Source organism: Leptonychotes weddellii, chromosome 3 (genome assembly GCF_054177405.1).
Source record: "Leptonychotes weddellii isolate Sample4059 chromosome 3, ASM5417740v2, whole genome shotgun sequence".
In the NCBI taxonomy this organism is placed as follows: Eukaryota; Metazoa; Chordata; class Mammalia; order Carnivora; family Phocidae; genus Leptonychotes; species Leptonychotes weddellii.
This window is the reverse complement of record NC_138371.1, coordinates 65,604,742-65,621,071: the sequence shown is the minus strand read 5'-3', so window position 1 is coordinate 65,621,071 and position 16,330 is coordinate 65,604,742. Positions and strand designations below refer to the sequence as shown.

The 16,330-nt window shown below is 33.1% G+C and overlaps 1 protein-coding gene across 30 annotated transcripts in view; it reads right to left on the bottom strand.

Moving 5' to 3' along the window:
- The window catches only part of BAZ2B (bromodomain adjacent to zinc finger domain 2B), a 346,990-nt gene that overhangs the window by 67,996 nt on the left and 262,664 nt on the right, over positions 1 to 16,330 (bottom strand). For all 30 annotated transcript variants that reach the window (XM_081814352.1, XM_081814377.1, XM_081814356.1 and 27 more), the window contains 4 exons: positions 11,205 to 11,415; positions 5,732 to 5,824; positions 5,555 to 5,616; positions 1,561 to 1,626 (listed from right to left, as the gene is read on the bottom strand). In XM_081814352.1, the coding sequence (XP_081670478.1) occupies positions 1,561 to 1,626; positions 5,555 to 5,616; positions 5,732 to 5,824; positions 11,205 to 11,415 (432 nt within the window). The remainder of the gene's footprint in view (positions 1 to 1,560; positions 1,627 to 5,554; positions 5,617 to 5,731; positions 5,825 to 11,204; positions 11,416 to 16,330) is intronic.

Sequence of the window (16,330 nt, the reverse complement as noted above, 5' to 3'; positions counted from 1 at the left end):
AACACATACGTAGACAATTACAGATTTTTCTCCAGTTAACATTATATTTAACGTACTAATTTCATTTTTAATGTATAGATTAGCATGAAGATATACAAAAGTTCTTAAGTGCATAAGAGTGTGTCAGCTTTTACTCTTCAATCTCTGTTAGAAGTCCGAAGGAACTGAGTGTTACTGTCATTTTAACTCAAAACTTAATTACAAAAAAACTGATTTTGTGGAATGTCTTATCTTTTTTTCTGATTTTTAAAAGTAAAACACAATCATCGTAGAAAGTTTAGAAAATGGGGTGGATTTTAACCGATAAAAGTTATTTCATGAATAAATCAGTAACACATTAAAAATGCACGTGTCCACTTTATTTGAAATTTCTTTTTTAACACTTGAAATTTGAGATAAAGAAATCCATTACTCAGATGATTTAAATGAAACATTAAATCTCATTTTCTCTAGCTGTACAATGTGGTTAATTAAAGGCTTTTTTTTAAGTAAACATATTTCATGAAGTACGCTTTGAATATCAAGATCATGCTATCAAATTTGAGCTTCACAATCTTAAAGTCTTTATCTAGTAGTTTTATAACCATCCAGTAGTTATTGTCAGTTTACTTTAAGATAGGCATATTTTCTATTTGGTGGGTTTTAAAATTAATTTGAAGTGGATAAGGAAATATGTGTACATTTCTGCACAGAAAAAAAACTGTAACAGAAAACCTCAGCTATCTGGAGTCCTCAGGAAATTGTTTTATATGGCAATGGTTTCCTGAACAGCTGAGAGGTTATAATAATTTTAAACATTAAAAGTTATTTTCACAGTTTGGGATGAAAATAATTTTGAGACATATGCCTGTTCAGACATAGTACACTTAACACAATTTGGCTTTTTCTTGATGACTCAGGGCCACTGTTCTGAACATCAGTTATTATACTACACAGTTCGATAGAGTAATGTATTTTGGCCATTAAGGTGTTGAAAATTGTTTGCTATTCAAATATAAAATTACACACTCTTGCTAGGCTTTTGAATTCCTATATATGCAGGCTGGAGTTTTTCTGCATTTTCCCTTGCTGTCTTTTGGCTATTACTTTTGCTATTGCCAATATATGTCCTCTAGCCCTATTCCAGTAGCTTCAGGGGAAGAAGGATATATTAGAAACCAGAAAACCAAGCTAGTTAAACTGTTTCTACACTGAAAATTTACTTTACTTTTGTAATGTTTTATGTCTAAATTGAAAGTAAATATCTGACTATAAGTCCTAATGAGTTTTCTAAAAGTAAAGAACATGAGTTTTCGCACAGGAACTTTCTGACAACTATACTGGCTGCTCAGAGGTTTCCTCTTTTTCTGTTTTGTCTGATTTTCTGCATTTTTACTGTTAGGATTAGATTAGCTTGCTAAGTAAGGTTCAGATAAGGTCTCATTCTATGCGTTACATTTAAAGAGAATTTCTGATGAACATATTAATTTGTATGAGTGAGAGATCATGTGGGTAAAACTTTTATTTTTGTAGACTTTAAGATACATGACTAATTAATTATATCAAATTTAAGAGTTCTACCTCTAGAATTTGCTGGGCTCGAAGTTCTTTTTCCATTCTGATTTGTTGAATTCTCTTAATTTTTTCCTGTAGAAAAAATAATGATAATTTAAGACAATAAACTAAATATATAGGTGAAAAGTATTTAAGTGGAATCAAATGATATAAGTACACATTTACCAAAGGTTGCCCATGCTGGATATAAAACTTAATGATTTAGCTTAACATCTTATATACATTCATGTCTTAAATTAATATGATTTCATAAAATTTCTCAAAACAATTTGTGAAGTACAAATGCTAAATAAGTATATAGAAACCAGGTCAACCAAGGTAATTAAACTCATTTAGCCTGTATGCAAGTACAAGTAATATTTAATCTGAGATAAATCTAGGTCAGAATAATAGGAAAAAATAGTACCTCAGGAGTCAGAAAACCTAAGGCTCATCCTGAGTTACTGTCATTCATTGCATGATCTTGAACAAATAACTACTCTTTTATAAAATAGGTGCTTGCCCTTTACTCACTGTTATGATGAAATTAAAATGCTTAAAAAGTATAGAGTACCATGCAATTGTAATAATTATTAACAATTTCCATACCATAATTTATTTCACATGGTGAATAACATGATAACATGACATTACTTTTAATTACTACAATAAGCCAAATTCAGAAGTAATCTCATATTATTTAAAAATGGATTAATTATTGGGGCGCCTGGGTGGCTCAGTTGGTTAAGCATCTGACTTCAGCTCAGGTCATGATCTCAAGGTCCTGGAATGGAGCCCCAAGTGGGGCTCCCTTCTCAGCGGGGAGCCTGCTTCTGCTTCTCCTTCTCCCTCTCCCCTCTGCTCGCACTCTCTCTCTCTCTCTCTCAAATAAATAAATAAATAAAATAAAAATGGATTGATTACAATTTAACATTCTAGGGAATGATTCACATGACATACTAGGTATTCATATTGCCTAAATTTAACATAATAGTTATTGTTTCAGAATTTAATGATCATGTAAAGTTTGATAAGAACTTTACATGTGATTTTTAAAATGCAATATGCTCTAAGTACACTGTTAACAATTTCATGTTTATAAATCCCTTTGAAATTCCCAAATTGGCACTGATGAGAATACATAGTTTAAAAAACAAACAAACAAAAAACTATGCAAATTGTTCCACTTGCAAATTGCACTTGTCCTAGGATTTCTAGAACCAACACATTTTATACTACTTTCTATTACAATACCTACTCCAATCTCCAGATGCTAGTGTACCTTTTGAAGCTATGCTTTAATGTTTTAAAACTTATTCCTTTTTTCCCCCCACACTAATGTTATTGATTCCCTGCAGGGCTCTACTGCAAGAAAATGAGATTTCTGAAATTACTGTTCTGATTTTAGAAGACTGATACCATTCTATAATTTTGCTTTTGGTGATCCTACTTGGTACTGAATATTAATTATAGCTTGCCAAACATAAAAACCCAAGTGTATCTTTTATTTCATTTCAAAATCTTAGAGAAGGCTGTACTTGATCCACATTTGATATATTTATTTAGATTAGAACTTAAGACCTACGTAAAGCACATTTGTGATTTAATTTTTCTGCTTTTGTTAACCATAAGGTTATAAGGTGGTATGTTCTCAAGTCAGCAAAAGTCATTCATTCTTCTCTTAAGCACAGAGACAGGTATGGAATCTTGGACTTAAGTACACTCAGTCAGAACTTTATCTTAGCCGTCCAAGTGATTCATATATATTTACATATATTTGGTAGTGCTGTCATTGATATTAGCAGAGATAAATCTTTTTTATAAATTATAATATTGGGTCACCTTATAATATTGAGTGCCCAAGCACTGAACTGGGTACTTTACATAAAATATCTTATTGATCCTTTAAAAAAACAACATGGGAGTTGAAGTTATCTTTTTTTTTTTTTTTTAACCTAAAAGAAAACTGAAGTTCCTAGAGGGTATATATTTTGCTTAAAGTCAAATACTAAATACAGAGAAGACCTGGTTAGATTCCAATGCTTTTGCTCCTTTTGCTTCATAATAATGCTTCTGGAAGCCTCCAGAAAATTGCTTTGAGGACTATATGGTGACATTTTAGGCCAACTAGGTGGAAAAAATAATCCAGAGGATGAGAAGCACATGCTACTATTTTATCCCAGAACTAATGCTGACTTTAAAATAGGCATTGTATAACTGCCTGTGTGAGTAAACCTTGCTAGACTTTGATTCACTTTGTTGGCAACAAGGAATAAGTCAAATGGTATTACGAGACTACCTTCAGACAAATATCAATGAATATGTAATATCAGTTCATTTGTATTAGTGTTGCTGGAACCTTGGGACCCCAATGTTTTTTTTTGATGAGCAGCAAAAACTACGTAGGCTTAGGGTGTAGCCACTTCAAGAGTTTAGGATCACAAAGCTGGGTCTCTAGCATCAGGAAATAGGCTAAGCCATAAAAAAATAGTATTTCACTTAAAATGAAATATAAACTATTTTTACATATATATGTAATATGTAGTAAATATAATATTTTAATAAACCTATTTATGAGACTACATATTTTTAAGTCAATTTAAGCAGTCACAATCAACAAACTAAGGAAAGAATTGAAGTTTAAAATTGACTACATTAAATTACAGTAAAGGAGTACACCATATAGTTTGGTGTTTTTATATCTTTTAAAAAGTGAGCATTTGTTTTGTGCTAGGCATTGTGTTAGACGTTTTACATTCACGATCTCATTAAATCGTTAGCTAATGCAGTTATTTTCTTTTACCATGGAGGAAACAGAGACACAGAGGTTAAATAACTCATCTAAGGTCACAAAATATTAAGCAGCAGAGAACATATTCAACTCTCAGCTCCTTGACTACAGACTAAGTTCTGGCTCCCCATTCCCCATCAACTCTCCCTAATCCCACTGCCTTAGCCAATACTGGAAGGAACCTTGGAAATAGCCACATCACATCCAGCCCAACCCATTTATTTAGCAGCTATTTATATAGTAACACAACTTACTTCATTTCATACTCAGAAATAACTACTTGCTGTTAAAAAATTTAAACAAATCGTAGTTTCCCCCATTTCCTTTCTGCTTTAAAGGTTATGTGACTATGTGGAGATGGCAGAGTAGTTCACACACTCCCATCTTAAATTAAATCAAATATCTTGTCATGTAATGCTTTACCTATAAAAATTTAAAAATCACTTCATTTACCTATCCTTAATTTTGAAAACTACATAGGGGAGAGACATTGTAGACATAAGATAGAATGAATGCTGGATATGCTGAAGTAATGCTTTCTTGGTTTTTTTGTAGTAGTAATTTTTAAGCATTCAGAAGCAGTGGGAACAAACCCTATTCTATATAACTTGAGTTTAACTTTTTACTCATATTTTATGTTTCATTACAACAAGCTTTTCCTACTAAAATATGAGCATTCAAGCAATAGCCTTCATTTACTGATACACTTAAAAAGTTTGAAAGCTGTTCAAGATGTCCACTTATATTCAAACTCTATCAAGATATTAAAAATACTTAGATTTACTTTTTGGTAATCTCTAAGAACTTGGAAGTAGAAGACTTGGTTCAAAAATGAGGTGAATTTTAGGGGAATCTGGCTGGCTTAGTTGGTTAAACATCTGCCTTCAGCTGAGGTCATGATCCTAGGGTCCTGGGCCCTGGGATCGAGGGCCGCTTTGGGCTCCCTGCAGGGAGCCTGCTTCTCCCTCACCCTCTGCCTGCACGCTCTTTCTCTCTCTCTCTCTCTCAAAGAAATAAATAAAATCTTAAAAAGATGAGGTGAATTTTAACTAATGCGAGAGGACAGCTTTCTAAGAAACATAACATTAATGTGAAATACTGTTATTTCAGAAATCAAAATGAAAATAATGTACATATATACATATACCAATAGAGCCCCAATATAACACTTTTAAAAATCAGTTTTTAAAAATCAGTGTTTTAAAAATCAGTTCCAATGCATAAACGTACCTGTTGTTTCATAATCTTTATTTGTTCTTTTTGCTTTCTCTTCTCCTCAGCAGCCATTATTGCTATGGTGAAAAACCAAAGCACAGATATCATCAGCAAGGGAATGAAGAGGAGAAGCTTCCTATGAATTCCCCAATACTTACTCTTCATGTTTATGTTTTCATTTAAATCACCCACCTTGTTGTTTTTTGGCTTCTTTGGCAACTCGAGCCTGTTCCTGCTTTTGAAGTTTTCTCAAAAGCTTTATTTGCGCTGCTTGTCTGGCTATTTCTGAAACACACGAAATTTCAAGGAATATTATTAACAACTTTACATAACTGCTAACCTAAGAACAATAACTGTGTGAAACTGGTATCATCATGAAAGACATAATTTTTAAGAAAATTGCCTAAGGTTAGATACCAACTGGGAGAATGGCGTGGCAGAAAATTTCCTGTCCCTTTCCCGTAGAAACTGCCAAATTATTTCACCAAATGTGACCCCATATATAGGACTACACAAAAATGATACTTCTTTCAATCCTCTTCATAGAGGTCAATCTAAGTATGTTTTTTCACATTTCATGTAATCCCCACTTTGTAGGAAAATAGCTGCTGATATACAAAAATAGTGATTTAGCTTCAGTCTTAAGAATAACAGAATATTTAAAAAGGAAAAAGAACCCCAAATCGAACAAATATAAAGCCTCTAAAACTCAGTATCTCAATCAGCTATATAAGTGGTAAAGTTTTTGAATCCAGTGACATTTTCATTTATAAAGGAGAGGATCTAAATCTCCTAAATAAAAAGAGTACAGAATGTCAGTGAGTTTCAAAGACAACCCAGTCCTCCTAAGTTTTAAGGACAAATGTATGAAACCGGGATAGACTGACATAATTAAAATGGTCCCAACTTTCATTCTTCCCTCTCTCCATGTAATTTGCAATGTGATTTTGCAGTTCCTCTCACCAAGAGGTAAAATATATTTTCTTGTCCCTTGATGCTGAGTTCAGCCATGTGATCTTTCTTGGCCAACAGGATGTTAGCAGTTGTGATGCACATAGAAGTTTGACAATATACCTGTACTCTTTCTATTTTTACTCTTGTGCCTTGCCCTTTACTATAAGGGCATGTTTGGGCTAGGCTGCTGAAGGTTGGGACACGTGGAGTCAGTTGACTTCACATATGTGAACAAGCCCAGCCCAGATCAGCAGAGCTGCCTAATTTCCCTCCAGCTGCTTCCATCTGTACAACAATTAATACCTAGTGTTGTACATCACTGAAGTTTTGGGGTTGGCTGTTTCCCAGAATTACTGTGGCAGTAGATAACTGATATAGAAAGCATTTAATGTCATACTTTCTTCTGCTGGCAAACTTGGTCAGAATACTTTTAACTATAAAAGTGGTGTATCATAGTATCACTCATAAAATACCGCCTTATATTAGACATTATTTTAAACTTCGTAGCAGATGAGTTTTCAGAAATCTATATATTATATTCAGTAATGAATATGATTGGCTAACACCTGAATTACTTGAGCTTTACTAATAATTTCTGCCATTTATTAAACTTCTGTTTACAGAAATTTACATGAACTTGTTTCATCTTCATAACAATCTTATGAGCTAGGCAACATTATGCCCAGTTTATAGATAAATAACTAAGGCTCACAAAGGTTAAATAGCAAAGCCAAGATATAAACCCAGGTCCTTCTGACTTCACAGTCTATATGCTACTAGTTCTAAGAACTTTTAAGAAAAGTTGAATGCCTTGAGATTTTACATAAGAACCTAACCCTATGTCCTTGTAACAGCTGAGGTGACCTTCGTTACTATGGCTTATTTTCTACCAACAAGTCTTTAAAAAAGGAGATGGGATGTAAAGGGTCTAATTTTGTCTAGTAAACTGGAATTGTTAATGAAAGATGAAATGGAAGATGCTGCTAAAATATATTTCTAATCCTCCAATAATTTTCAACACTAGGTTATAAGCATCATCAAGAATTCCTAAGCCACATAAAAAGGATCTTCTGTTCACTAAATACCCTGGGAAATAAAAATCTATAAACGAGGTTGCAGAATCAGCAAACTCCAATAATAATACACCTGAAGGATACTGTTCTCACCTATGATAGTACCAGATGATTATTTTTCTAACACGAAAGAACTGAAAGCTTTCACTGAACTCTACTATGAAGACCTAAGTCTACCTTAAAATACAAAGATGTGTCAAGTGGTTAAAGAGAAATGTGTCCTAGAAAATGTGGCATAGGTGTGATCTTTTGTTTCAAGCTAAACTGATGGTCTCAAACAGAAGTCTGGCTTATAATAAAGAAATGCTATATTTAGGTGTGTATTTGTGTAAGAAAGTATTGGCCAACTTCAAGGCCCACACAAGTACACAGCAATTTTTATTTTTAAACCCTTAGGACAGAAAACCATTAAGAAGTTCAACCCATATCTTTTTACTTTAGGAAGGAAGGTAAAATTCTTAATAATCATTAAAAATTCACATAGCTTAAACTTTACATTATGAGTAGTTGGAAAATGTTTTTAAAAGTTAGAAACACTATGGAGGAAGGAGAATGAGAAGACCTAGAAAATTCACTCACGCTCTGAGAAATAAACTGCTCCCAACAGCTTCTCATTAATTTAGATTAGGGTTGCTGAATATATTATCTATTATAACTGACTTTTGAAATATCAATTTTGAAAATATCTGTTATGGATTAAGAAATTACCTATTTAAATTTTAAAGATAAAAGTTTATTTTTGAAATAGTTTACACACACGATTAGGGATATTTTAGATATACCACACTTCTTTGATACTAAGGTGCATTTTTAAATATAGTCTAAAATCAGAATGTGTCTGACAATTGGCAGCACTTCTCTTTCTTTGTGTACATCTTAAAATAATGGTGCATTGCAATGACTATAGCATCTCAGGTTCTATGATATATGGAATGGAGAGGTACTATCTGATATCTTAGAAAATTTAAGGTACTAATGGTATTGGCAAGTTTATTAGGTTAAAAATCCTTTTCATATTGAAACCCTCTCAGATTCTTACATTTATTCTCTTGAGAAATTAGAGAGCTCTCATTTCATAATGCTTGGATGTACAAAGTTTGCATTTATTTTACCGTTCTGAACTTTTCTTCAAATTAAGTCTAGTTTTTCAGTCTAGTTGAGGCCTAGTAGAATAATAATATATAACAGAAACTGCTAGAATCCCCTCAGATAACCCCCTCAAACTGTTAATGTAGAAGCCTTTGAGAAGTAAAAGCAGTGATAAAATGATTCATTCCTTTCTTCCCAAGAAAAAACATGCATATTTTACCATATATGCTTCTAAATATTAATAATAATTATTTATTTACTGTTAAATATTTAACATTTATATACTTGTTGAGAAAAAACATATATACATTATCAGGTCAAAGGTAACAGAACTTGCAAAATGCAACATAACACAACAAGGGAGACCTATGTAACGGAATACAAACCAAATTGAAATCTAGAGGGAGAAAAACCTTTGGGTAAAAGTTAAGTAATTAGCTTCTATATTTTAAAAATAAAATTTAATTAATTTTGCAAATATAAAGTTACCATTTTAGATACTAAGTATTAATAGCATTTGTATTATATATGCATGATATGCATGAAGAGCCCATGCTTTGGGTATCAGTTAATTTTAAGCTTTCTTATTTTAGGCAAACAATGTATACTCATCACTATTATACATTCATCAGAAGAGTTAGTGGATTATTGACAATATTAATTTTAAAACTCATCATTTATGGCTATATCTGTTAATAACTTTTTTTCAGCCTTCACTAGTAACTAGTCAGGGGAGATGAAAGTCTTAACAGAAACCAAATAAAATAACATAAAAATTTCACAAATGGGCTGCCTGGCTGGCTCAGTTGGAAGAGCATGCAACTCTTGATCTTGGGGTTGTGAGTTTGAGCCCCATGTTGGGTGAGAGATCACTTAAATTAATAAATAAATAAGCTAAAAAAAATTTCACTAACATACTATGGCAGAGAAAAACTTTATATGACATTAAGTTATATGCCAGGCAGTTAATTTACATGCTATTAGTGGAAGTATGAATTAGTACAACTTTTTTGGAGACAATGTTTGCCTGCTATCTACCAAAATTGAAAATGCACATACACTTTGATTCAAAGATTCTATCTCTACAATTTTATACTATGGATAGCCATACCCATAGAAGGATATGAATAAATGTGTAATATCGGTTTACTGCAGGACTGTTTGTGATAGCAAAGATTGGGAAACAGCTCAAATAGTCATCACAAAAGACTGATTAAATGAAGTATGGCAGAGCCATACATGGTGCATCACTTACTATTCAGCTATTAAATGTGTTAGGTTGATTTTTAAGTGCAGATACAGAAAGATGTTCAAGATAAATTAAGTGGAAAAAAGCGAGCTGAATAGGATGTACAATATAAGTTCATTTATTTATTTTAGAAGTGAAAAAGGATATAGATATATAATACAACATATTATACATGTGTATGTATACATATATTGTATCATATGACTGTATGTGTGTATATAGGAGTATGTGTACACATTTCTGGATAGATTTACAAAAAACTATTAATAATGATACCACTTATGAGTGTCTTTTATTTTAAAGTGAGTGAGAATGAGTGTCTCTTTATTGTGAAGCATTCTGTTCTATGAGTTTTTGTTGTGGGTGTCTGTTTTATAATAAAAACAAAGCAGCAATAAAGAAGTCAATATTATGACGGTATTTACAATAAACAGAAATAAGTCAAGCTTTTTCTCCAGAAAAAAACCATGAGAAGTAAAATCCTATTAGTCTTTTAAGTCTGTTTTTATTCTTAAACCTTTATTTTATATTGATACATATGTTTCCATATATGCTTGTGACTGTAAGACACCAATGTACAGCCTTAAGAGGCTTCACATTTATAACTGGTAACTCCTAACAGAACTGCTTTATTTTCGTCAGCTTTCTCTGTGTCAGACATAGCATGGGAATTTCATGTTGATAATTTATGTGTAGTTTGGAGTTACAACACATTTGAGGTTATTATGAGCACTTTGTGCTTGATAAGTAACACTTTCTAGTGATCTTAAGTACTTTTTGATTTAAATCTATTAGTTGGCCATTTTGAAAATATGTGTGATATATCCAGACTACAGAAGAACTCAAACTAAAAAGACTGGGGTTACTTACCAGTAATTGGAGTTCTCTAACTGAAAATTTACTCCACAGATCCACATATTTTGGAGTTATTCCCTTGTACCACCTCAAGGAATCGGGAGCTGTTAAAATGAGAATTTCCAGAATGTTGGCACAACCTTAAGGCATGTGCCAAGTGCTGGTTGATTCCCTTTCTGTGCAAGCCTTAAAAGCTTATCCCCCACCTTTGTAGTTCTAAACACATAGGGTATAATGTGTTTATGAGTATGGCTCTTGAAAGGAGCTTACCTAATCAAAGAACTCCAGTTACCAGTGGGATTTTATTTTCTCATTTTTATTCTAACAGAAATATCTACTTTTAGAAAGTGAGAGCAGTATCAATCATTCATAAGTCAAAAACATAAGAGATACATAGACTTTTTTAGTATGATTATTACAGTGTTGTATATATGATATTTCTTACCTTGAGCTTGCAATTTTCTTAGCAATTTGGCATCTGTGTTATCTAGAAACTCAGCACTTCCCACATTTGGAGGTCGACCCTTCCGACGTCTCATCCTGGATTCCTCTCTCGCTCGTTGTCTATCTGGATTTGGTGGTCTTCCTCTACGGCCTTCCATTGCCCTGATACGGGGAATGACATCCTCTTCTTTCAAAAGACACCACTGCATTCCCTTTTAATTAACATTTTATAGAAATAATATATTAGAAACAAAATAAACACAAGTGATCAACAGATCAGAAAATTCTAGGTCAATTCAGATATTTTGAAATTTATAAAAGCTAGTACAAACCTTAGGAATTTTATTTTTTAAATTAAATTTATAATTGTTCATTGCCTTTGGCATATCTTTGGTATTCTTACTTTAATGACTTCAACTTTAAATACATAGAGAGATCTATATCTATAAACATATTTATAAACATATGTATCTATAAACACAGAGATATATCAATCACCATTTCTGAACTGTAATGACCATAAAGTTGGCAGATATTTGAAAATATTAGTTGTGTGATGACAACCCTATAGACTGTTTTCATGTGTTATCAGTTCAACCAATCATGAAGCTATCCAAATAACAGAAGGAAGTTTCTCTTTATAGAAATATAATAGCTAATAAATCAAGGAATAAGTTAGAATATCAACATTTGTGCAATACTTGATGAATTCATGGATCTAAACATTGAACTTGAATGGTTGGCAATCACCAGAAATAGAGACAGCTTGACAGACATCAGCCTCCTGATGGAGGTTCACTCCATCACCTATAAATTAATCTTGCCCCCCAACCAAATAAATCAAGCCTATACTTGATGAAGTCTGGACCTATTTACTATGACTTTATAGGAAAAATAGGATAAAACATGTATGTTAAACTACACAGCAAAATCCAGTCTGTAAGAAATTCTACAAATTACCCAGTTTCTTCAACAAGTAAATTTTAAGAAGTTAAAAAAAAAAAAAAGGAACTGTAAGAAAAATAAAGGAGCTTTAAAAGATGTATCAAATACATTTTATCTAGATATTGATTCAAATAAACTTCAGATAATTATGGTAACTAAGGAACAATTGAAACTGTGAACAATGTTCAACATTTGATGATATCCAGAAATTATCATTTTAAAGTGTGATAATGGTACTCTTGTAGAAAACAAGAGTCCTTATCTTCTAGAGATACACACTGAAAATTTACAGATGAAATAAGATGTGTTAGATTTGCTTTAGCAAATTATGGAAGAGTAGAAGTAGATGGAGGCATAAAACAATTGGCCATATGATAATTTCTAAAGCTGATGATGGGGTACGTGGTATATATTATATACTTGAGATTTCTAATTGTAAGTCCCCCAACAGACACACCTACACCAGCATAATGCTACTGCATTATAGGAATAATCCTGCTCAGTGCATAGATACAATCTGAGTCTGGTTTTTATTATCCTCCACATGTCCAACAAAACAAATACACTTATTTATTGTCCTTAGTAATACGTTCAGATACAAGAAAGGCATCCTTTTAAAGTAATCCGTCTAAAATAATTGTTTTATTATTTCTTCTTTTTTTATTATGTTATGTTAATCACCATACATTACATCATTAGTTTTTGATGTAGTGTTCCATGATTGTTTGCGTATAACACCCAGTGCTCCATGCAGTACATGCCCTCCTTAATACCCATCACCAGGCTAACGCATCCCCCCACCCCCCTCCCCTCTAGAACCCTCAGTTTGTTTCTCAGAGTCCATAGTCTCTCATGGTTCATCTCCCCCTCCGATTTCCCCCCCTTCATTCTTCCTTTTTTTAAGAGAGAATTCCTTTAGTATGAAGGTTAAGGCTTCTTAAAATATGCTTTTTTCTCAAAAGAATCTTAAACTAGGAATTTATCTTGAACAACTGTAGGCAATTCTGCAACCAAAAATAATAAAAAGTTCTTGAGTTACATTTTAGGCCATGATTCCTAACCTGGGGCCAGGAGTCTATGAATATTTCATTCAATGGGTACTAAAAATACAAATACTACTCTTGCTACCATAACGGATGATAGTTACTTCCTACGTTTAGAGCACTGTGCTTGTTCCAGGCATTTTCAATACATTATATACTTTAATCTTCCTAACAACTCTAACCAATAAGGTGAGTTTTATTGTTCCTACATTTCAACTGAGGGAATTCAGACCCAGTAAGGTTAAATAATTTCCTGAGGTACAGAGGCAACAAGGAACAGAACTCTATTTCGAAATTGGGACTAACTCTAAAACCTGTGGTCTTAACCACTACATATTGGTTGTTGATTGTTACCAAGATGTTTTTATGCTTGATAAGTGACTGATCACAATATTCAGCCATGAAAGCATGTCACAGCAGGACTGTGTGAAAAAACCTAATGCATACAGTCTATATTTATATGTTTAAAATAATATCTATACTAACTCTTTTCAGTAACTCTCATGTGAAAAATAATTTTAAAAGTTAATTATGAAGAAAGTAAAAATTTTTTCCTGAGATTTCAAAGGAATAGGAACAATACTTCTACTAACTGCATTTTTATGCCACAAGCCACTAAGAAGGAAGCCATCAAAACAATTTTATAGGGGCGCCTGGGTGGCTCAGATGGTTGGGCGTCTGCCTTTGGCTCAGGTCATGATCCCAGGGTCCTAGGATCGAGTCCCACATCGGGCTCCCTGCTCCTTGGGAGCCTGCTTCTCCCTCTGCCTCTCTCTCTCTCTCTCTGTCTCTCATGAATAAATAAATAAAAAACAAACAAACAAAAAAAAACAATTTTTTGTTCACCAGTATAGGAAGCTTTTGATTAGTTTAGGTTTTCATTTTTCTATTATGCTCTTAGGCACCAAGCAGCATGCATCACATAAATTGAAAAATATAAAAGTGACATTCGTGACACTTGGAGTAGGAGAGACTAATAAAAGAGTATATAAAGGAATGTGCATTTAGTTTTTAAAGTATCTCATTAATAATAAAGTCAACTTTAGCCAAGATTTAAAGGGTTTTATCAATTTATCTTTTTTATCCAGTTACAATCTTTTTTTTTTTTTAATCCAGTTACAATTTTTAAATAGTTGTTTTATTCAGCTAGGAAAATACACCTGTGTCAAAAAAGGAATAGATTATTTTGGTGCCCAAAATTTGCCAGACAAATATAGTGACATTACCATTTACATTTTTGCCCTTGGCATTTATAAAGTAAATACTTGCCAAGGGAATTGCATATATTGTGCTACATATATAGTCTTCTGACTCCTGGATTTTAGAAAATGAGAAATGGACTGCTAGGAAAATTGGAAGCTTAAATTACAGCTTTAATTCACTGAGTAGTCAAAATAATTGTGAAGGGGAGAAAAATGTAGTTTTCTCAATAAGCTTTTCCTCAGAAAAAACAAATATAATTTATATCACCTGATTCATATGCTATAAGCTTTTTTGTCAATCAGAAATTATGCATCAAAAGAGAGTTAGCTTATTATTTTTTCTTAATTTCTAAGACTAAGATAGTAAATGGTTCCTGAAAATAGTCTTTCTTAACTAAGATTTGAAAGATGAGGACAAAAAGAAAATAGATGATAAACATGATGGACATGGTGACAGATCAGGTCATTTTACCATTATAATTCTGCTTTCAAAAGTTACTAATTTCAATCTTTAGCAATAACACCTTCATTTCTATATATACTACAGAGAGAAGAAAAAAAGATTTATGTTTTATTTCAGAAGACTGAACAGAATAATTAACATAAGTAAATAAGTACACCATATAATATACACTTCAATGCACTATAAAAGTGTAATATAAGACTGTCATGTATTATAAAAAGTTTCCACTACTTAAACATTTGTTGAGACACCTACTTTGTACAAGGCATAGCAGTGTCTAAAGGTAAATGAGAATCTTCTCCCCGAAAGGACCAACATTTTTAACTTGGGACAGCACGCATTCCAATGCAGGTAATTCAAGGACCACATGCCAAGTAGTCATAAATTTGAAAAAGAGTTTAGAGGTTGGGACAAAAGGTTGTCTGAATTGTCCACTTAAAAAATAATGATGGTCTGAATTAGGGCTTGAGAATTAGAGCTGGAAAGGAAGGTGAACACATTGGTCTTTTAGGAGGGAGAACTACCTGGATGTGAAGAAGAGAAGTCTGAATGGAGACCAGAAAGGTGATTTAAGTTTGAAGTGATCTCTAGGTAATATGGAAAAGGGAAATGGTAGTGAGATTTTCTTCCCAAAGTGAAGATACAGGATGGAAAAATACTTGAGAAAACGTATGAATAAAATTTCTTATTCTCAGGTATTTTATACCTTAAGCACTAACTAGAACTTTAAAAAATATATCCAAAATCTATAAAGAACTTATCAAACTCAACACCCAAAGAACAACGAATCCATCAAGAAATGGGCAGAAGACATGAACAGACATTTTTCCAAAGAAGACATCCAAATGGCCAACAGACACATGAAAAAGTGCTCAACATCACTCGGCATCAGGAAAATCCAAATCAAAAGCTCAATGAGATACCACCTCACACCAGTCAGAATGGCTAAAATTAACAAGTCAGGAAACGACAGATGTTGGCGAGGATGCGGAGAAAGGGGAACCCTCCTACACTGTTGGTGGGAATGAAAGCTGGTGCAACCACTCTGGCAAACAGTACGGAGGTTCCTCAAAAAGTTGAAAATAGAGCTACCCTATGACCCACCAATTGCACTACTGGGTATTTATCCCAAAGATACAAATGTAGTGATCTGAAGGGGTACGTGCACCCCAATGTTTATAGCAGCAATGTCCACAATAGCCAAACTATGGAAAGAGCCAAGATGTCCTTCAACAGATGAATGGATAAAGAAGATGTGGTGTATATATACAATGGAACATTATGCAGCCATCAAAAAAACCGAAATCTTGCCATTTGCAGTAATGTGGATGGAACTAGAGGGTATTATGCTAAGCGAAATAAGTCAATCAGAGAAAGACATGTATCATATGATCTCACTGATAGAAGGAATTCTGAATCTCAGGGAACAAACTGAGGGTTGCTGGAGTGGTGGGGGGTGGGAGGGATGGGGTGG